Source organism: Vombatus ursinus, unplaced genomic scaffold (genome assembly GCF_900497805.2).
Source record: "Vombatus ursinus unplaced genomic scaffold, bare-nosed wombat genome assembly UNPS02014794.1, whole genome shotgun sequence".
NCBI classification, from domain to species: domain Eukaryota; kingdom Metazoa; phylum Chordata; class Mammalia; order Diprotodontia; family Vombatidae; genus Vombatus; species Vombatus ursinus.
In genome coordinates this window covers 18846692-18869232 of record NW_020954572.1, presented here as the reverse complement: position 1 = coordinate 18869232, position 22541 = coordinate 18846692, and the positions used below count along the sequence as shown (strand labels likewise).

General features: G+C 34.7%; 1 protein-coding gene across 2 annotated transcripts in view; it reads right to left on the bottom strand.

Moving 5' to 3' along the window:
• Positions 1-22541, bottom strand: part of UBR1 (ubiquitin protein ligase E3 component n-recognin 1) — a 159832-nt gene that overhangs the window by 53354 nt on the left and 83937 nt on the right. For both annotated transcript variants that reach the window (XM_027869880.1, XM_027869879.1), the window contains exons 24-34: positions 21269-21317; positions 19197-19351; positions 18187-18286; positions 16398-16507; positions 14861-14947; positions 13834-14015; positions 11718-11923; positions 8761-8854; positions 6692-6841; positions 4075-4172; positions 489-582 (exon numbers count right to left, since the gene is read on the bottom strand). In XM_027869880.1, coding sequence (XP_027725681.1) covers positions 489-582; positions 4075-4172; positions 6692-6841; positions 8761-8854; positions 11718-11923; positions 13834-14015; positions 14861-14947; positions 16398-16507; positions 18187-18286; positions 19197-19351; positions 21269-21317 — 1325 coding nt within the window. The remainder of the gene's footprint in view (positions 1-488; positions 583-4074; positions 4173-6691; positions 6842-8760; positions 8855-11717; positions 11924-13833; positions 14016-14860; positions 14948-16397; positions 16508-18186; positions 18287-19196; positions 19352-21268; positions 21318-22541) is intronic.

Below are 22541 nucleotides of genomic sequence, written 5' to 3'. Positions count from 1 at the left end.
CTTGAAGGAGCTTCTCTGATTCCAGATTCAAGCACATGTTTCAATGTACCACATTGCTTCTCACTTGACACTATCCACATGAACAGAAAGAGATGCACCTAGGTATATTGGGAAAAAGCCTGTACTAAGAGTTACAAGAGGCCTGGGCTCAAATGTGACACTTATTTTGTATGATCATTACACAAGTCATGTAAAATCTGAGCCTCAGTTTTCTCATTTGTAAAATGGGGGCAATAATATCTATAGCACCACCTCCACAGGGTACTATGGGTCAAAATACATATATCTTGTTCTTTGCAAACCTCAAAGTATTATATACATGTCAGCTGCTACCATTATTATTATTATTATCATTATTTTTAATATTCTATGAGGAAAGTAGTTTTAAAAAAAGATAAAGAAATTTATAAAGCATTTCTTACAGGGCAAATATTAACTTTCAATTTTGCTCATACTGAAAAATGTCTGATAAATATTGAAACACTTACGAAGGCTGGATTCCAAAATTCAGTATAGAATGAAACTCCAAAGTAGTATCACCCATTCCTTGATTGACCAAGACTGAAACTTTTGGTATCTCTCCTTAAAATGAGGAAAGAGAAAAAAAAAAGATAAATTAATTTCCTTAGCCTGACAAATACTTAAGGGGATTTTGTAATACATGTTATAATCATCTTCCATTTTTTCCCAAATGTCAACCTATCATTTTCTGAAAAGTTTTCATGTTGCTTTCAAAAACACTAAGATTACAAAGTAATTAGTAAGTTAAAAAAAAGAAAATTAGGGAATAATTAGGCATTTCCAAAGTCACAAGTACATAACAAATCATCAAAGAAAAATTTAAGAGGTATCTGGGATCAAGCTTTAAGAGCTAATTAGAATAAAGACTGCCAATGTATTCCCTAGAAATTTCTTGGTCTTTCCCTACCTAAAGGCCCTGACGGCTTGTTATCACATGTGAATTTTCTTTATTGAAATATTAAAGAATAAAATGGAATCTTTACTTTTTTGCCTGAACCTCTAATTTCATCAACATATAGAACTTCTAGTGAGGAAGCTCCTCTCTGTACCAATGCAGGTTGGCAAATGCCCTACAATTTATAATCTTAGTTCCCAGAAGCACTCAGAGATTTAAGTGGAGAGTCATGGTCATACAACTAAAATGTCAGAGATGAGGATTGAACACAGACCTTCAGAACTTGGAAGAAGCTCTCTATTCGCTATACAAAACTGCCTCTCAAATGGAATCATAGTACAGGAATACAGAAAAATCATGATTAAAGCATAGATTTCTATTTCTGTTACAGCGAAGCAGGCATAAGCTATTTCCTCAAAATAGAGTGGGAAATTCTCACCATGTCATCCACAACAGGAACACAGACATTACCATCATACCAGATAAACCTAACTCAGTTTTGGTGTAAACTATTCAGAGGATAATTGTTCCAGTACACAGGTTGGTTTTTATCTACTCAGAAACAATCTTGTTTACTCAAATTTTAAGAGTTAATTTTCTTTTACATCTTCAGCTTCATGCTGGTAAAAAAAAAATAATCACATTCACTCTAAGTGGTGGTAAATGTTTCTGAAAGACTGTTAGGTCTAAATACAAAAGTTAATGAAATAGTAGTCAAGAAGAATATTGGCAAAAGATTACCACCACATAGCAGTTAGAGGAATGTCTAGAAAACAAGGATAAGAGCTGATATCATCATTAAGCAGTGATATTTCTGTTGAGCTCTCAATGGGCCAAGGCCTAGAATGACAATGGCTAAAAAGCCAGTTAGGAAATATAGAAAAGTTCTTTTTTATCAAGTATTAATGGCAGAAGGCTCCTTCTTCCCCCAAGACTGACTATATTTTTTTGAGTATTGATGTTTGGGTGAGTCTAAACTTTAGAACAATACTGTTATTTTTTTTAAAAAATGGACTTTTGTTTCAAGAAGCTTGGCGGTAAACAAAAAGAACTTCATAATTTCTGAAAGGCAATCTAGCATGACAAGTCCAGGTCACTATCCATTTGCATCCATTGTATCAGATACAGGTACTGATGAATGAGCTCTACATGCATATGTAACTGCATGTCACAGTCTGGATAACAGGAAGTCTTCATCCATTTGATTTTCTCTTTATGGATAGTTAAATAACTCGCAACAATATATGAACATTAGGGACCGAATACTATGGAAGTTCCTACTTAGATCTATGTCAATTCTAAGCCTAGAAGAGCTGATTTGTGGATTCCAAAGATAATATTTCTGTTAACAGCAATTATTCTCTTAAAGGTCACCAATTGTTTCAATTTTGCTAAATCCAATAGCCTTTTCTCTGTCTTCATTTTTTTTTAAAAATCAGAGTCTACAGAATTTGCTGATTATCTTTTCAAAACTCTTCTTAATCAAGAAGCTCAAATTCTCCTTGATGCTATTCTTGACATATTCTATGCCTACATCTTACTGTTTCTGTCTTCTCTGCATCTTCTTATTTTCTAAACGTGGGCATTTTTTAGAGCTCAGTTTTTAGCCATGTATTATCTCCCTATACTTTCTTCTTCAAAGAGTTCATCCATTTTTATTTCTTCAAATATCTATTTGGATGACTTGCAAATCTTTATCTCTAGTCCTGACCTCTTATTAGTATGGCAGGTCTGTATTTCCAAATACATATATCCCACTCAAACTTAACACAGTGAAAACTGAATTCAACTTTTTCTGCCTCAAACTGACTCCCCCTACCAATCTGACCATTTGTGTCATCATGCATTCTCAGGGTTTTAGCGTTATTTTGGGCTATTTCCTGTACATCTGATCAGTCCTTCTTAATAATCTCTCTTTGATTTAATTTAGTTACACTAATTACACTAATGGTAAGTAACTGAGGACTACATAAATTGTGTCCAGTACTTTACCACAACCCTTGTCCTGGACTGCATAACTTCATGTTTAGATTACACTAGTAACCAAACAAGTATTTTTGCTTCTACTTGGTCTCCAATCCATCCTCTCAAACCACCAAATTAAGCTTTAAAATACCACAATCATCCTTCCGGCCCACTTCTCATAAAAATTTAATGACTTCCCACTGACCATAGATAGAATCAAGCCTAAACTCTCCACTTTGGCATTCATTGTCCTGAAATATCTTCTCCACTACTACCTACCCAAATCCTACCAATTGCTGAAAGCCCAAATGAAATCTTATTTTGTGAAATCTTTCCTGAATGCCAAAACTAACCAAGATCATTTCTCTGAAATCCTATAACACTTGTCCAATCTTGCATTTGACTATATTAAATATAGTATTGTTATTTTAATTAGTGGCATAGAAATCAAATATCTTCAAAAGAATCATGTCATGTGATTTTTTTCTGTTTTCTTAATAGTAGTGTTAAGCACAACAGAGTCATCAATAAGCACCTGCTGAATTAAACATATAGATGAAAAATATACCTATCAACTTTATAGTTTCTTTAGCTTTCAGAAAACATCACACCTTTAACATTCCTTCAAGGTAAATTTTTAAGGAAATTAACTGAATACATTTTATTTAAGATTTAATTAAATCTAGGAAAAATACCTACATATAAAATTCAAGACCAAAGTAGGGAAAACTAAAGGAATTCCAGGAGTCTTGAGAATAGAGTTGAGGGAATGTTATGGTTCAAAGTTGTGATTTAAAATATTGATCTATTCCACTAATTCAATCTTCCTCTTTAGAGACTAGAAAAGAAGGATAAGCTTTCTTTCCTGTTATAGAATTAGCTAAAGTGTTTCTTTTAAATTTTTTTAAATGCACTTCATACATTGATTGGTCTCTGAAAATTACAGAATACATGTGGTAGAAACCAAAATGAAGTTTCTCATTACAAAAAGGATTAAAGTTGATCTTCCAAGTGACTTAATCTACTAGATTTCAATTAAACTTCCATTCACATTGCCTGCACATTGCTTGAAAATCATATCTGAAAAAGTAGTTAGGGAATTCATCCACTTTTTCAGACAATAAATTTCATAATTAAGTTGTTGACAATTAGTTTCTCATGGAGTTTATCTGAAAATAAGACATAAATCAAACCTTTAGCATTTTTCAAATTGTAACCTGATATTCGGGCCATGACAGTTTCTATCCACCGTGGCAAGGATAAAAGTTGAGCAACAGCTTCTACATTCTCACTGAAAAAACAAAATGAAAAAATTACTAAAAATATAAGGTTATCACTCATGATTGTGTTCCAGACTTGGAGTCTTCTCTTAAAGAAATATAAGAGATCAAGTTTCTCTAAGTAGCTATAACATCGATGACCTACAAAGATGGCCTATGTATATGGTACATGGAAAAAACTATCTTAAGTGTCAGACCATAGGATGTTAGATTTGAACACCACTACCCTACGAGTTAGAGAGAAAGTGATACTCAATAATAAATAAAAGAATATTAAGAATATTTATTAAATAATAAAAGAACCATGGACAGCTTTTAAAAAACTAGATGATAAACTGAAATTTTTTTTCCAGGTAAGAACTTCCTAAAATGAAATGATAATAAAAACACATAAGGATTGACAGAACAAGATCTGATCTGAAAGTTTCTCTGTTCTCAGAAAGTTAAGTATAGACTGATTAGTTATAAGCGTCTTTTTCTCTTATAATACATCGTCATATTTTTTGAGGCTTCATAAAATCTTATGAACTTCTAAACCTGAATAACTTAAGATTGTAGTGATGACATTTATGTACATAAATGACATTTAAAAGAAGACTGATTAAAGTTAGAGCAACTATATTGCAATACAGTTTCATGTCAGATTATGTGAAAAAAGAAAAAATGGCTATCATAAGAAAGTTCCTAATCCTTCGGCTAGCAGACAGTGATCATGTCAAAACTGAGAAGAAAATTCACTGTTCATTTACAGCAAGATGAACAACACTGAATCTGGACTTATAACTGGATTAGTACACTCAAAGAAATGGATTCTGTGAATGATTCTATGGTTACGGGGATGTAGAGCCCATGAGGAAACTGTAACAGTTGTACATGAAACATTTCACAGGAATTCACAAAAAAATAGTAGAATTAAGTCTGATTCTTCTTTCATGTAGCTCTATACCACTACACCTTGAACACAAATATTTCCTAAGTTATATGTTCCCACCTTATTCATGTGAAGGGTTGCCACTTGACTTTCATGTTATGGAACATGTTAAAAATATATAGTTCAGTAAAAAAAAAAAATCCTACCTGCTTTGGTGGAATTTATAGCCACCACTATTATTAACTCAATTAGTTTTTAAGAGTCAGAAGATTAGAACAAATACTATGGCATATGGAATGGTATGTACTTTAGTTTTTCTAAAAAGTGTTAATAAATTTGCCTTTAAAAGCCATGTGCAACTTATTTCCATCATGCCTACTACCTAAATTAAGAAAATATAGACCCTTTTCAGAATAATGTTCTTGAATGAATAAAATAAAACATATAGGAATACAAAGGAAAACAAGTTTGATAACTGAAATAGTTATAAAAAATGTGTAAAAGCAAGTTCATGGCCAGTATTTTAAGAAGCCCTGCTTATGGACATCCTGGAAGGCACTTCAAAAGTTTTCAAAAGCAGTTTCACATCTATTATTTCATTTTATCCATGTTTCTAAATGAAGGATTAAGATTCACACACACCCACACCCAAGGGGGTAGGAAATTCCAAAGGAATACAGGGAATATTAACTGTAAATATTTTTTAAAAAGTTTTAAATGACTCATAATAGCAACGATAAGTTATGGGATATCTAACAAAGATTAGTCAGTTTTTATTATCTTACAGGTTCTTTTTGTGATACTAAGAGGTAAATGAGGGTAATCACACTGAATAGCTAATGACAGATCAATACAAAATAAGAACTTGGGACCATATCCTAGTTCTTAAAGACATAAAAGAGTGGCTTTTAAACATTTTATTTTTTTTCAATTAACAAAAACCTATTTATGCTTATCCTTACCTTCCTCCACCAGTGGGGGAAAAAAGAAGAAAACAAAAACAAAACTTTTGTCACAAATATGCACAGTCAAGCAAAATGAATTCCTGCACTGGCCACGTCCAAAAAACATATCTCATTTTGCATCCTGAGTCCATCACCTCCCTATCAGGTCAATATAATAAGAGTTGTACTTATTTGCATGAGAGGCAGTGAACCATAGCAGATAGAGCGCTGAACCCAGAAATCGGGAAGACCTGGGCTTGAATCCTACCTCTTATTCCCGTGTGACACATCTGAGCATGTCTCCCAGGTTTGGTTTCATCATCAGTAAAATGGAGCTAATCATATCCGTGGTACTCACCTCAGCATTATTGTAGGAGATGTGCGTAAGTGAGAGAATGTATGTAAAGTATTTTGCAAACTTTAAAGTGCTAAATACATTTCTATTATTACTATTATTATTAGGCATGAAAGGGCTGCAATCTCTACTAGTTATTATTAATATTAGTTACTAATTACAAGTGTTAGTAATTACTCACACTGATAGATCTAACAGTAAAGCAATGAAGTAAACATTAAAAATGAAGGTGCAAAAAACTGTAATTACTTTTCCATTAGTGAAAAACTGACACGTAGTCTCAAAATAAGATGGAGATCACTAAGAGGTAATAGAGACCAATTTTTTAGAAATGAGACTAAGTACACAAACAAAATATACCTGTTCATACTTTGCATTTGTAAAGGAACAACGGGGATCACAGTATTGCACAAAGATTTGCAAAGAGGACAAAGATACTCTCCATTCTCCAAGTCAAAAAACTCAACATGAAGGCGCTGACGAGAATTAATCTGTATAGCCTCAAAGTACCTACAAAATTCCAAAAGAAATGAATTAGTTTAACATTGTGTAAATACCTAAAATTTGATAATCATAAAATATGATACATCATAAAAAAGCTAGGGGTATGCTAGAGATAACAAATTTTCTCAAGGTGTTTCCACATGTCTAGTATTCATAGTTATTCACATAAAAATAGTTGGTTTTTTCCTAGACATTCTACTAATAATTGCTTGTGTGCTTCTAAAAATTACTTCTTGGGGGCAGCGAGGTGGTGCAGTGGATAGAGCACTGGTCCTGGAGTCAGGGGGACCTGAGTTCAAATTTGGCCTCAGACACCTGACACTTACTAGCTGTGTGACCCTGGGCAAATCACTTAACCCCAAATGCCTTGCCAAAAAAAATTAAAAATAAAAATAAAGTTGCTTCCTTCACAATATATCTTAAGAATGCAAATACAAAGGACTGCCCCATTATAATAGAAGTAAATTGGCTTTCTCGCCTAGGGGAAACTGGCAGTAAAAATTTAAAAGGCCTGAAGCTTTATTGTAGTACCGTACTACTTAACTGGAAGGTAGATATATAATAAAAAGACTATTATTCCCTTTATTTTCTGGTCATCAGAATAAATTGATCAGCTAGAAAAGGCTAAACCTACAAATTTTGATCAGGTTAAAAAAGCTTTGCCTAAGATAAATTTGAGAAATAAAATTTCTTAGGATTTCTCCTTTCCCAGAAAAGATGAAACGTGGATCCTTCTGTCCCATTTTTCTATCTTTGGAATACTTTTCTCAGGGGTAGTTCTATAATTATTTGTGGCTATTTATGTAAATTTCTGTTTCCTTTCAATGTCAGTTGAGGAAGTATTGAAAATCATAAGCAAGTGATCTTCCAGAAGCTATTCCCAAAGTTGATCATTATATAACATAAATAGTAATAGTGATTAAAACTGCCAAGACTAGAAATAAAAACAAACTATGCTTAAGTATTAAGCCATCTGAAGATATGATAGTTTAATTGAATATACATGTTACATAGCCCGGTTATGTTTATAATTTTGCAATTTATACACACACACACACACACACACACACACACACACACACACACATTTTGTTGTTCAAAACTGATTTTATCAATGTATGGAAAAGTCCTCTCCAATGCAGCAGACTGTTAATGCCTTATGTAATCTTGGAGAGTGACCTGGGCTACAGGGAGGTCAAGTGACTTGCCCATCGTAGATACCTTGAAGGCAGGACTTGATCCAGATCTTCCTGACTCAAGGGCCAACCCAAAATCCACTATACTACCCATACCTAATGAGGGGCATAACAAAAATAATTAAAAATATACTATATATTTAGAGTAAATCTCTGTGTGTGCATGTGTGTATGTGTGCGTATGCACATTCATGTATAAAAAAAATGTTTTTGGTCTATAATTGTGATTTCAACCATTCAGGGAACTCACAGTATAGAAACTCCCTCCACCTATGGAGATCAGCAATCTCTCTGTAAGTACTATTCTTTGAGTCTTGTTAGGAGCACTGACTTACCCCTGGGTCTTCGTGACTCCAAGACCAACTATACATAATTATGAGTATTTATAATATATATGTAATCATATAACCTAACTCTCATGCCAAAAATTTGCTTATTTTTGTTCCTTGAAATCTTAACACCTATTCCTTTATCACTTCCATGTTTACTGCTCCCACCTTATCCTCATCAGACACGGACATAGGTGTTTCCTAAGGAACACAGAGGGAAAGACCTTGGGAGTGACAAGAAAAAGTTTAAAAAGGGTAAAGGAAGGTGATGGAAGAGGAAAGAGGTATGGTTGGGAAAGAAGAGATATAAGAAAACGTAATGTTTGGGACAACAAACATTAAGTTTAATTCAATTTGTTTCTTTGAAGAAATGACTGAAACAAAAACAGAAAGGACTTACTTCTGCCAGCAGACTGCATGCATGACATGGCCACAGCTGCCAGTGTGGGTTCCACATGTCAGGTTAGGATCCATGAAGAGTGGATCTTGTGTTTCTAGTAGAAGAAGACATAAATTAAGGCTATGAAACAATTTTTCCCATCATGAAAAACAAGTATTATCTAGTAAAATAGTCTCATTATGAATAGTACTTACTATGTGCTAGGCATTGCGCTAAGCATTTTTTTTTTTAAACAAGTATTACCTCATCTGATCCTCAACAACAATCCTAGGAGGTAATTGCTGTTACTATCCCCATTTTGCAGTTGAGGAAACCGAGGCAGACAGGGCTTAAGTGATTTGCCCATGATCAAATAGTTACTAAGTACCTGAGGCTGGATTTGAACTCATATCTTTCTGACTCCAGGCTCACACCTAGCTGCCATTATAAGACATAGTATAAAAGACATGGGTAAAGAAGTAGCCTTGAATCTATCAATAAATATTTATTAAGTGCCTACTATGTGCCAGGCTGGATTTAAGTCCTGTCTCTAATACAGACTGGCTGTGATACTCGGTAAGTCACCTAACCTTTCAGTCTTCTGGCAGCTTTCTAAGACTATTAAGTTGCAGAGAAGGTGCCAGCTTGTATTGGTAGAAGGTTTCCTCATCTGAGAGGTTGTTATACCAATAAAATCACAGGTCCAGTCCCTATCCCAATCCTATTGTCAACAACCTTAGGAATTCCCTAGCAGGAGTAAAATAATGATTTTTTCCTCCTTCCTAGATATATTTTCATAACATAGTAAACGGATAAAATATAAATACGGCCCACAAAATACAGTTCTACAAAATATAAATATGACTCAACTTGCCAAATATAATTCTATGAGTAAATTAATCTCCAATTTATAGCTTTGGTTTTTTAGTTTATTTTGATGTAGGAATACTTAGAAAATATGTGGTCTTCTAGAAAGCTTTTTCTGTAATTCAATCAGATTAACTCAGTCATCTAGAACACTGACATTTGATATCTTGAAAACAAAAGCAAAAGGCTACTTTAAGGTAGTAAGATCTCCTCTCTTAAAAGCCCTAGAGGGAGTACCCATAGGATGGCCTGGGGATTCATATCATGCATACATGAGAGCTCACAATGCTTGGCAAACAGTATTGCTTTGCATGCTCCCATTCTCTCAGAAGAGCACTGGACAAAGAAATGGGGGCATTAAAGCAAATCATTTAATTATAAGCCGAACTTTTTGTCAACTTGGTACAGGTAAAAAATGTCTTTTGGTTTAATGAAGATAGCACAACTGATCTATGAAAGACTAATATTTAAGATGAAGTCACATACTGAAGTAGGGTGCCAGAGGGGTCCTCTATTGTTTACAACAGGAAGACAATGGAAATATTAATGTTGTATGAATTACCTATGTACCCTAGACCAAACTTGAGGTAAGCTCACAGAGGTTAACCAGAATATTTTTAATTTCTGAAGGAAACAGAGATATTCAACATCTGTCAGACAGTGCGAGATCTACTAGCTCAAGGTAGTTCATAGTTTCAACATTATATCATGTTATATTATTTTCAGTTCTTTCAACAATGTTCTCAAATGTTTGAGAAATGTGAGTTTAGTTTTTGGTCTGTTTTTTTTTTACTTGTACTTTTGGCTACACTAGTAGCTTCTGAACTTTGGTTTTTTTTTTTACTTGTACTTTTGGCTACACTAGTAAGCTTCTGAACTTTCTTACCTGTGAGGTTTGTATTTTGGCAAAGTTAAGTTTTGGCAGTTGCTCTGAGACAAGTACTATGTGAAAATCAATGTGGAACAGGAAAATGAGAGTGGCAGTGTCCTAATCTGAGGTTTAAGAAGTTGGACAGTTTCTAACAGACACATAAATCCCATTAGTAAGTAGCTGTGGTTATTTAAGAATGCAATAAAAATGCAAAAAAAAATTCTTTCAATTTATGTGTAGTACTTTTCCAAACAGCTAAGTTGTTAGAATATAAATACTTATTAAGTTGTTTGGACCTAACCACTTAATAAACAGAACTGTTAGTTATTTCTTTTGGCCTAGGAGTGCTTTAAAAACATTCCTCAGACACTAAGGGTGCCATGAACTTAGAAAGTTTGGGAAACAGCCTTAACAAAAGTAAAGTTTAGATAAAAAAATCCAAAGAGCAAATGACAATATGATTTCACAAACACAGTCTTTCCCCTTAATTGCTTGTTTTCTTTATAAGAAAGGAGAGAGAGGAAAGCTGTTAAGTCTCAGAAAAACTAACTTCTGATCATACTAAATCTATAATACTGTGCTAAATTTTGGACACCAAAATTTAAAGATATTTATAAGCTAAAGTTCTTCCAGAGCTGAGTGACTAAGATAATGAAGGAATTAACTAAAGTCACTGATCATGTTTATCTTGGATCAGAGAGGACTTAGGGGCATATAATTGCTATATCCAAATATGTGAAGGGTTGTCATATAGTAAAGATTTTAGATTTATTTCCCAGAGGTCACAAGGGCCAATGGGTTGAAATTATAGGGAGACAAATTTCAGCTCAATATGAGAAGTAACTTCTTAATGATTAGATAATGCTCAAACATATTAATACTGTGAAGATTACCATCCTTTTGAAGGAACTTCAAATTAAAATAGCCTTTATCTACTTCAGAGTACTTTTTAAGTAAAAGCAGTTTAAATGACATATTAAAAAAAAAGATAAATCATGGCTGATAGTAGTTAAGCAATTTGTCCAAAAGATAATGAAAGCAAAGCCTCAATTTCCAATTTCTCTCTAAACATACAGAGATTGGGGGGGAGTGGGGGGGGGGGGGGGGGGGGGGGAGGGGGGGGGGGGGGGGGGGGGGAGAGAGAGAGAGAGAGAGAGAGAGAGAGAGAGAGAGAGAGAGAGAGAGAGAGAGAGAGAATACAAATCCAAGTATAACCCAGAAGGATTCAGAACATACATACCCCCTGAGAGTTCCACAGGCCTTCCCCTCTGCTGTGTTAAAGCACTAGATTTCTGGACACAGGCTGATAAAACCATGGCAGCATTTTCTAATCTTACTTCTTGCTCCTCTTGACACAGAATACAGGTCAGCATTTCCTTTTCACTAAGAGAAGGACCACATTTAGGTCCCAATGCAATTCTAGAGTAGTCAATGGCCATAGGTACACTACCAAATGAAATGGAGATTAAAAAATGTTTACTTGAATTTCAGTCAATAATGCAAGAATCCCAGAGTCCCAAACAAATTGATCTAAGTATGAATTTCTGCTCTACACATACTACATGTATAGCGTTGGGCAAACACCCTTAGCCAATCTGGGACTTATTCTCTAATCTGTAAAATGGGGACGTTGAACTAGCAGGTGTGGAGAACCTGCAGCCATGAGGCTACATGTGGTCTTCTGGATCCTCAAGTGCAGCCTTTTGATTGAATTCAAACTTCAGACTGTTGCAATAGCTTTCTAATTGGTTTCTCTAACTCAATCTCTACCTAACAAAGATGATCTTCTATTCAGCTACTAAAGTAAAATACTAAAGTATATTTATTTATTTAATTTTTTGCTAGGTGAAGAGGCCATTCTCTGCCTCGATTCTTATTAAGTCTCAATCACTGAATGGGCATTGCCTCAGTCAAGCTGAGACCTGTTAAAGATCTTAGCTTCAGAAGGACAAAGTCTCCCACTGCTATGTGGGCCATCTCTAGTTGTCGTGATCTATATCTGGCCACTGGATCAAAATGGCTCTGGAAGAGAAAGTGAGGTTGGTGACTTTGCACATCTCTCCTTCACTTAAATTCAATTCACTTGCATTGTCATGGTATCACCTCCCTGATATCATGGTCTTCTTCGAGAATGAAGGACAAACAGCAAGCAGCAAGCAAGCAAAGTGATCAGATTAGGTCTGAGCATGTCACACCCTCATATTCAATACTCCAGTGACTCCTTGTGACCTCCAGGATCAAATATAAAGTCCTTTGTTTGGCATTTAAAATTCCTCAAAACCTGGGCCTTTCCTACCTTTCCAGTCTTTATATTTTTTATTTATAGCCCCACCTCCATCTCCTAGCCAAGCATTCTGTGATCCAGATGCACTGGCCTACTTGCTGTTCCTCTCACACAATGCTCCATCTCTTGTCTCTTTGACTTGGCACTGATTGATCCCCAAACCTAAAATGTTTTCCCCCCTCAGGTCTTCCTCTGAGAATTCCTGGCTTCCTTCAATATTCAGCTCAAAACCCACCTTTTGCAGGAAACCTTTCCTAGACACCCCTTCCAGGTGACCTTATATTTACTTTGTATGTATGTGGTAAATACCCATTTTAGATTCACATATGTCCATTACATTATTTACATCCCCCTCAATAGAATATAAGCTTCTTAAAAGCAGAGGCTGTTTTTGCCTTTCTCTACTCGCAATACAAAGATCAGCACATAGCAGAAACTTAATAAGTGTTTCTTGGTTGATTGTTGATTGCCTGGTTGCTGAATGACTACAATTTTTACTTGCCAATCACTGTCCCTCTCAACTTTTGACCAATGTCACTTCTCCAATATACAATTTGTCTATGTTTCTGTTACTAGTGTTTCTGTATTTTTATTTGTATGCCTCCTAGTTTCCTGAATGTGTTACTATGGCTAATATCATACACAGTCAATACTTATTATTTAGTGTATGAATTAAATGCCAGTATTCTTCAGGTAGAGATGAAGCAGAATTTGTAGACAGCAAGCAAATGCTCATGAAGGAAAAAAAAGAACCTCCAAACATCAGATGATTAAGAATGATCACTTCTAGTTACATAAACTTTAAGACATTATTTGTCTTTTTTTTTAAACCACAGAAATTATTAGGCAGTTTCTGTCCAAAGACTTAACTGAATTTAGGTGGTAGAACAGTTTTAAAAGTAAGTATATTTCTTTATGGACAGGGTGTGTTGATGCTTTGGTAAGACCATGTTCGATATGCAGATTAAAATCTCTTCTGGCATCCATCAATTTCATCGTGTATGTTAGGAAATATATTTTGGAAAGCATTTAATTTTTCTTATTAAAGTGCAGATTTAATGCCATTTTTTACCTCTCTTCCTCTACAATGGAATTTTCTTTCCCTTGTAGCTCTAAAGTATTCTCATATAATAATTTGTGAGTTTCAATGAAATTCTTCTGTAAGGCTGACATCTGTGCCATGATCTTCTGGCGATGCAGCTTAGCAGCTTCTGCCTTTCTCTTGCGCTCTGCCTTTTCTTTATCCTGCATACACTGAATTTAAAGAAAAACAATATTAGAGAATACAGGTGAAATTTGTTATCACAGAGCTAAGTACATGTTACAGTTCAGATCACACTATCAAAACTTAATGCCCTTAATCTATGAGGAAAAGTGTTCATTCCATCCTTTCTATTTCTATTGTGTTGGGGGGACTCTATTGGAGCAAGTTTTCTCCCTTTAGTAACTTATATTGTTTTTAAACTGATGAGCCTTTACCTCAATTGTGTAATTAAAGGGCAACATCAACTCAAAGAACTTTTTAAATCATTTGTCACAAATCAAAAGAGGAAATCTAAATAGAAAATATTTTAAAGTTCTTACTTTGAAAGCTACTGAGATTTTTTTAAGAAAGGAAATTCACAAGATCACTTAGGATTCTTTGGCACTTCTCTATTTACTAGTCTTGCCTGAGCATAATTCTTTTTATACTGATTAATAAAACATCACCTTCCTTGGTAATAGCTTTACAAACATCAATATCACTGTCAACCCACTGGGTCAAAATATAAGATCCACAAATTTAATTCACCAGAGATAGTACACAATAGACCTAGACAACGTCAATAAATATTACTGAGGTACAGCTCTTGCTTCAAGTTCTTCTGATTCTTATGATAAAAATTTGAATACCTTTCCAAAGTACTCTTAGATTTCCAAGGCATAATAGAATAACAGAAGAAATAAGAAAAGAACAGAAGAGAAAAAAATAAGTCTCCAGATTCATTTATAACTGTAGTAAGGTCCCTTAAAGATAAACAGCTATAAAATATCCATAATGTTCAAGGAGAGTAATTGAAATTATGGTGGAAAGACCCATATTGTTTTGCTTTTATTACCTCATCACTCTTGATAAGTTCTGATCCTGATATAGTTGCTACCGATAAACTAGATTTTTCCCTCAATCGTTTCACCGTATCAAACATCTATGAAGAAAGAATTAAATATTAAAAGAAAAGATGTGGTTGGCATAAACAAGCAAGGTAAATTATCTTATCCTCCCTTGTGGACGTGGACCCACTTATATCATTAATTTAAATTGGTTTTTTTTGCATAAAGGCAAGTAAGTTTTCTATTTTAGCTTTTGGCTTTCTTAATCAGTTGTCAGAGAAAATCTTATGTAAATATGAAATTTTATAAAATCTTGAAACTGTTATTTATATCCTTTGGTTTCGTATCAGTTAAATTTCTCCAAGTATCTTTCCTTCCTTCCTTTCTTCCTTTCCCCACCTGACAGCCATATTCTAAAATAAAGAATTTTTTAAGAAAGAAAAAAATTAGCTAAACCAATTGATAAACTGAAAAAACCTGGAAATACATGCTATATACCATACCAATGGACCTCCTCTGCAAAGTAGCTGGGAAAAGTGTTTTGAAAACACTTTAAACAGTCATTGCCAACTCAAATAGAGAAATCCCAGTTGTAATAGTCCTAAATATAGCCTAGGAGCAGCTAGATGGCTCAGTAGATAGAGCGCTGGGACTGGAGTCAGGAAGATCTGAGTTCAAATACTGCCCCCAGACACTTACAAGCTATCTGACCTTGGGCAAGTTACTTAACCTCTGTTTGCCTTAATCCACTGGAGAAGGAAATGGCAAACCACTGAAATATCTTTACTAAGAGAAAACTCCACGGACTGACCATATGGTTCACGGAGTCATGAAGACTTAGACACGACTGAATGACTGGACAAGTATAACCTTGCTAAAAAGAAATGCAAGGAAATGAGATATTTGCTCAAATTCTAAATATTATTATTGTTGTTGTTCAGTTGTTTGAGTTGTGTCTGACTTTTTGTGACCCCATTTGGGGTTTTCTTGGCAAAGATACTGGAGTGGTTTGACATTTGCTTCTCCAGTTCATTTGACAAATGCGGAAATGGAGGCAAATGGGGTTATGTGACTTGCCCAGGGTCACATAGCTAATCTGAGAGCTAGATTTGATGTCTGGCCTTCCTGACGCTAGGCTTGGTGCTCTATCTACCGTGCCACCTAGCTGAATTGTGGTTTAATTTTTAATAGTGATTTATATTTGAAATTTTCCGATCTTAAAGGAGACAAAATTCATTCTATTTTATTCTGTTCTAACAATGCAATGAACACTAAAAAGATCCTTTTTAGTGTAGATATATTTTTTTAAAAATACAAATGTGAGCAAAAGTGAGAACACTCTTAACAAGAGAGATAAATGATAATGAAGCAGAAAACAGATAAATTCATCATCAGAGGAGGAGGCTGTTTAGTTCTGGAGGGCAGAGAAGAGCAATACAAAGGTAGAAAAATAATAAAAAACTAGGGATAGAAGAAAACTAAAATAACATATTTATTTTATTTATGTATCACTCAAAATGCAATTATTTTATTTTTCTTATCTACCTGCAGTATCCAAATTATCATGTCCTTTTGAGCCTCCAATTGGGGAACTCTTTTCAGTTTTTCCAAAAGTGTCTGTATATTCTGAACATTTCCAGATGAACTTGCCAACCCTTTTTCAGGGAGTAAAAGTAGAATTGTACAAATTAAGCACATTTTATAACACCTTCACAATAAAATATACAAAGTGTATGAATTTAGTTTTATAATTACAATTATTGGCAATTATAATGAAAAATCCCTATTACTTAAACACTTCCATTTTTCCCTACCAAATCTTTTAACAAAGTTAAGATGTAGTAAAACTGATTGATAGGTAAAACACACATTTTCCCTTCTTGGAGGGGATAATAAAGAATAAAATATGGAAAAAGCAGGAAAGATTATATACATAAATAATTATGTTATTTTCCTAAGTAATAAAAAATTCATTATGAAATTTTAGTACAGGAGATGCTTTCGCTTTACTCCATCCACTGGTTATTGGTTGATGAGTAATAAGCCCAATAAAAGAACTCTCCTTCCTGGTCTTCAACACAAACAAAGTCCTATAACTTTTCCGGAAAATGTGTTTCAGTGGCTTGAAAAAACCAGAAAAAAGGAAATGTATCCAGATTATGAATCTAAAACTTTCATGGTATTATAAATTAGTTATTATAATGTTATAAATTAGACCTACATATTTTTACTCCAAATCAGAGTTCAAAAAATATTTATTCACTGTTACTGTTATTTTATTTTAAGTTTAATTCAAGCACACGAATACCGTCTGAACTTCTACTACAAGGTTTTGTGATTTTGTCAGTGTGGGTAGTTCTTCTACTGACACGGACTGTAGCTCCGTTATGTCTTTCTCACAGACATTTGTAAGTGGTGATAGCTAAAAGACTAAACACTCTTTAGTCACTTTAGTCAAATTTAGGTAGCCTGGTTCTTGGACAACAGATCTACGCCCCATTACTGGGCCTATACTAGAAGCCTTTTCAGCATGATAGAATGATCCAGTGGTTATCTAGGGTTACCTGAATATTGTAAAGAGGCATTAAAGTAAGACTTTAGGGCAACCCTTTGCAAATATCTTACAAATGGTAATCTTCTCGAGACTAGGATCTCGTTCTACTATATTGATAATGGAATACCAACTAGAAAGGCGAGTCTGTAAATAGCAATTTGTTAATCCTGAAATAAGTGAGCACAGGGAACAGCTGATATGCTCTGCCAAAAAGTGGTGACAAGCAATGAGATGCACAGCTCTTACTATTGAATAAGGGCTCAACAGATCATTGCACAAAGGTGCAAATATCTAGAGGTAGAGATGACCTGTAATTCTTCTCATTGGGATAGGAAGAACTGTACTACTTTTTCTTCCCCTGATGACTGCTGTCTCCCACACTTGTAATAACCAGCATTGTACAGTACCCCTGAGTCACTACCCTCAAGTGCCATCACTGTGGTGTTCTTCCCTTGAACCATATTTCTCCAACTTCCCTGAGGTCCAGAGCCAAGTAACCAAGCACAACTGCAGTCAGAAAGTATTCTGTACTGACGCTGCCACACACCACAAACCTTTGCCTCTCACTTCCTCAAGTGCATTTGCCTCAGATGCAGTTAGGGCTAGTTATTGCTCTGATAGTACCCAAAGACAGAGATTCCCACTAGTTGAAATTATTAAGCAATCACTAACGATGCTAGAGACATCTTCTCAGCTAAAGAAGGCTAAGTCTTGAGGATTACAAACCTAAAATTTCACTTACAAATCAGAATTCGATTGAAAAATCATAATCAGACATACGTGAAGCCTTATAGTAAAAGTCAAATGTCACTTCTTCTTCAGGAGCTCTTTGGAGCTGCTGTTTCTCTTCAAGCAGACCCAGAGCAAGAAGATGAAATGCCTAATGGAACAAGAAAGATGTGTAAGGAAGACTTTGAAAATGAATGATTTTGGTTAAATTTCTTAAAACTTAAGGAGGATTCAGAAAAAAAATAACAATAAAGAAATATAAATACAAGGAAGTATGGAAAGACTCACGCAGAAAAACAAAGCAGTTTTGAACTATAAACACACTGACCACAATAAAACAAAATCAAAAGTTGTAAGACTTCAAAAAGACTTAAAAAGAGACACAGAAGGCAATTCTTGTCTATTTTTTGCTTATCTGTTTAGTTCTACATTGTTAAAGGATAACAGTTTGTGTAAGATTTTTCTTCCTTATTTTTGTTTATTTGATAATCTATCTTTCTAGTTTTTGTTATAACCAGAGGGTTACAGAGTCTACAATAATTTTTAAATATAAGAGGGTTTTAAAGAAATCAAAAATGCACTATTCACACCTTTGAAGACGAGCAGAAATTCTTAGGAAAAATAAAAGCACTTGTACAACAGAAGTCAAAACAACTCACATTTAGATAACACTTGAAAGTTTATGAAGCACTTTCTGTGCTTTGTATTATTGTATCCATTATTATTGTTATTGTATCCATTTTACGGATGAGGATAATGAAGTTCAGTGGTAAAATGTCTTTCTCACAGTCAACACACAGCTAGTAAGGAGAGATCTGGGATTTGAACACAGGTCCTTTAATCTAAAGACCAATATTATTTATACTATATTAAGGAGGTGATAAGTAAAATGAACTGAGTAGAAATTAGTGTGCTACTAGGGGAAACTGTAGAATCTCCTATGGGGTCTTTAAGAATAGCTTAGATAACCAACTGAAGGATCATTTCATCGAAGTCTTATCTGAAAGCAGACAGCTGGACTAGGGGACTTTTTTATGAACATAAATTGCCATTATACATACCATCTGGATCATAGCTTCAGTCCATAAGTGACTATCCAATTCCACTGCTCTACGCAGTATGGTTGTAAGAAGGTATATCATGATATCACAGTTGAGAATGTTAACCACCTTGCTGAAAGCAGGGCAGAATTCAGGAGGTGGTGGCGGTGGTAGTGCTGGTGGAAAAAAGGCCACATATATGTAAACTTCTATTGTAAAAACTATACTTATTTCATTACATGATACACAAATATAGATGATTAAGGACATAATGGAACAAAAGGGAGTTTTTATTGCATAAAAATCAGAGAAAGTCAGTGTCAAGAAAAAAATCCATGCCTTGGAAATAGAGGTTTCCTTCATACCCAGGCATTCAGATGCTTAAATGGAGGCTGAATAACTACTATATACCCATGCCAGAAAAAAAAAAATTTGCATCAGACAGAATGATGATCAAGAAATCAGTAAGTGACATTTCTCACCCCAGAAATACACAGAAAGTCAGAAAGAAGCCCATGGACAATAAGAAAGTAGGCCCAGTAAAGCCAGAACCAGAGCAGGTAAAGAAGATGGTAGTTTCCCAGTGTGACCAGAAACTGGCTGGAGATGCATGCAGCTTACGAGGCTCTGTTTTTGGACACATGTAGGGCAGAGAGTTCCTCTGACAGAGCTCCAAGGTGGTTAGAAACTCATAGCAGGAACCTTAAAAGCCATGAGAGGGGCAGAGTTCAGATAGGACACTCCAGGCCCTAACACTCTGTCCTCAGGCTTCATAGAAAGGACTCTGAAGATTCAGTGTTCTGAAGCTCAAAGATCCTACACTTAACTTTAGAAAGGAGAGGTCAGTGCTCAGGTCAGAATAAAAAGGGGTAACTACTCCACCCAAAATCACAGCAGGGGACAAAGCCTGGCCTTGGCACAAATCCCTAATTTGGGAACTAAAGATGGAGAGATGGGTAAAGCAAAAAAGACACCAACCAATATTAAAAATGACTACAAATCTAGAAACCTAAAAAAAGGAGTTAGTAATTCTGTAACAATCATAAGACTAAAAAGAAAAAAAAGAATTTTCCACAGGGATTAAATGAATATCTAGAAGAAAAGAGATTTTAAAAAGTGAGAAAGAAAAGCTCTGAAGGAAAGAATCAAAAGGAGAATAGTTTTGAATAGAAAGTGGTAAATATTACCCAAGTAACAAACTCTTTGAAAATTAGAACGGACAAAACAAGATATCAATGACTCCATGAAACAGCAAGAAATATTAGAACAAAATCAAGATAAAAGAAAATGTAATATACTTGCTAATATAAACAACTAACCTGTAAAACAGGTCAAATCAGAGAATTATCAGAGTCCTTGAATATTGTTAAAAGGAGAGGGGAGAAGGAAGGGTGGATACTATATTTCAAGAAAAAAGAAAGGAGAGGAGAGAAGAGAAATTGAGGAATGATTGAACAAATTGTGACATCCAGATGTAATGGAAGACAACATAATATATCACAAAAGAGATGATTTTAGAGAATCCTGGGAAATATGAACTAATATGGAGTGAAGTGAGCACAACCGGGAGAACAATTTTTTCCAAGGACAACACCACTGTAAAAAAAAAAACAAAAAAAAAAAACAGCTTTGAAAGACCTAAGAATTCTGATCAAGACAATAACAAACCATGCTTCTAGAAGGTATGTGATGAACAAAGCATTTAAGCTCGAAATAAAATTTTAAAAAGAAAAAAATATTATATCTTATAGTGGCTTATAGCCACTGCTCTGATCACTCAAAACAAACTTTCTTTGCTCCCTTCCCCACTGAGGTGAGACAAATCTTAAGAGATGAACAAGAAGCAAAAAATTTTCCTTTTCCTATCAGTTGTCCAAAACAGTTCCCCCTCAAACTTATAAAAAGAACTGTTTATTAAATTAATCCTGTTGCCTCAGTTTCTTCTTCAGCAAAATGAACTGGAAAAGGAAATGGCAAACCACTCTAGTATCTTTGCCAAGAAAATGACTGAAATGACTGAGCAAAACCAAAAATAATTGAGCTAGAATTCTTTAAAGCACAAAGCTGGTTCAATTTACCATCTCACGTCTTACCTTCGTCCTTGTTTTCTTGTTTTTTCCTTTTCTTTTGCATATGTTCAGCCTATAAAAGAAAATTTATCCCTAATTACATTATATTAACCCACAGAGAATAGTTAATTTTAAGCAGGCATGACTAATATTAGGGCATTTTAGATTCTTAGTATCTCTGTATCATTTTCCATATTTATAAAATGAGGGAATAGGAAAGATGACCTCTAAGGTCTCTTGAAGCTCTAAGTATGGGGGCAACTAGGTGGTGCAGGGGATAGAGCACTGGCCCTGGAGTCAGCAGGACCTGAGTTCAAATCTGGCCTCAGACACATAACACTTACTAGCTGTGTGACCCTAGGCAAGTCACTTAACCCCAATTGCCTCACCAAAAAAAAAAAAGAAAAAGAAAAGAAAAGAAATGAAGCTCTAAGTATGGCCTTAGATACTGCTCTGGATAAAATACCAAATTAATTCTTAAAAGAAACAAAAATATAAATTTAAATGTTATCACACTATAAATACTAATGTAAAAGGCCTACCCATTAGACGACCTTAATGGACCACACATATTTTGACAACTACCGTGTTCAATCAAAATGACTCAACAATCAATAGCGTTATGTCAACCTCAAAGTCAAGAAGTGGTTTAAAATAGTATTCTTCCAACCCTTTATTAGTTGCTCCAAGAAGACTTTGGGGAACCTTCTTCAGTTCCTAAAACTGGAGGCCTGGTTGGAAAGGGGGCAGAGGTATGGGCAGGAAGGGGAGAAAAGAATGTGAAGTGTTCTCCTTTATAGACTTCATTCCTAGCTTAGTGTTAAATTCCCATGTCACACTAGGTAGAGGAGTAGGAGACATGATTATCTGTGTGCCCACATCATCTCTGATATATTCAATCAAAGTGTTTAATGTCACAGAATGGAAGGATTTCGATTTTAATTAGAAGCAGGGAAGGGGAAGGAAGGACAGGATTAGTGACACTGCAGTCCTTGGGTGTGGAACATTATCTATACTTCAGATTTTTCCAGGTATTAATCAGTTTTGCTGATTTTTTTTCCTCTTCTTCTTCTTTTAAAAAAATTCTTTATTTTAAGAATTGGCTTTCAGGGGAAAGACTGGATTTTAAGGGGATAGATAAATTTAGATAATATACAAGCAAAAGATATCAATAAAAATTATTTTTAAAAAAGAGGCCAGGTTATAGGCACTTACACTTTCATAATTTAATTGTAATAGGAAATTTACATAAAAGGAATTTGTTTTCCTAGGAGATGACTTTACTTTTCAAGGACTG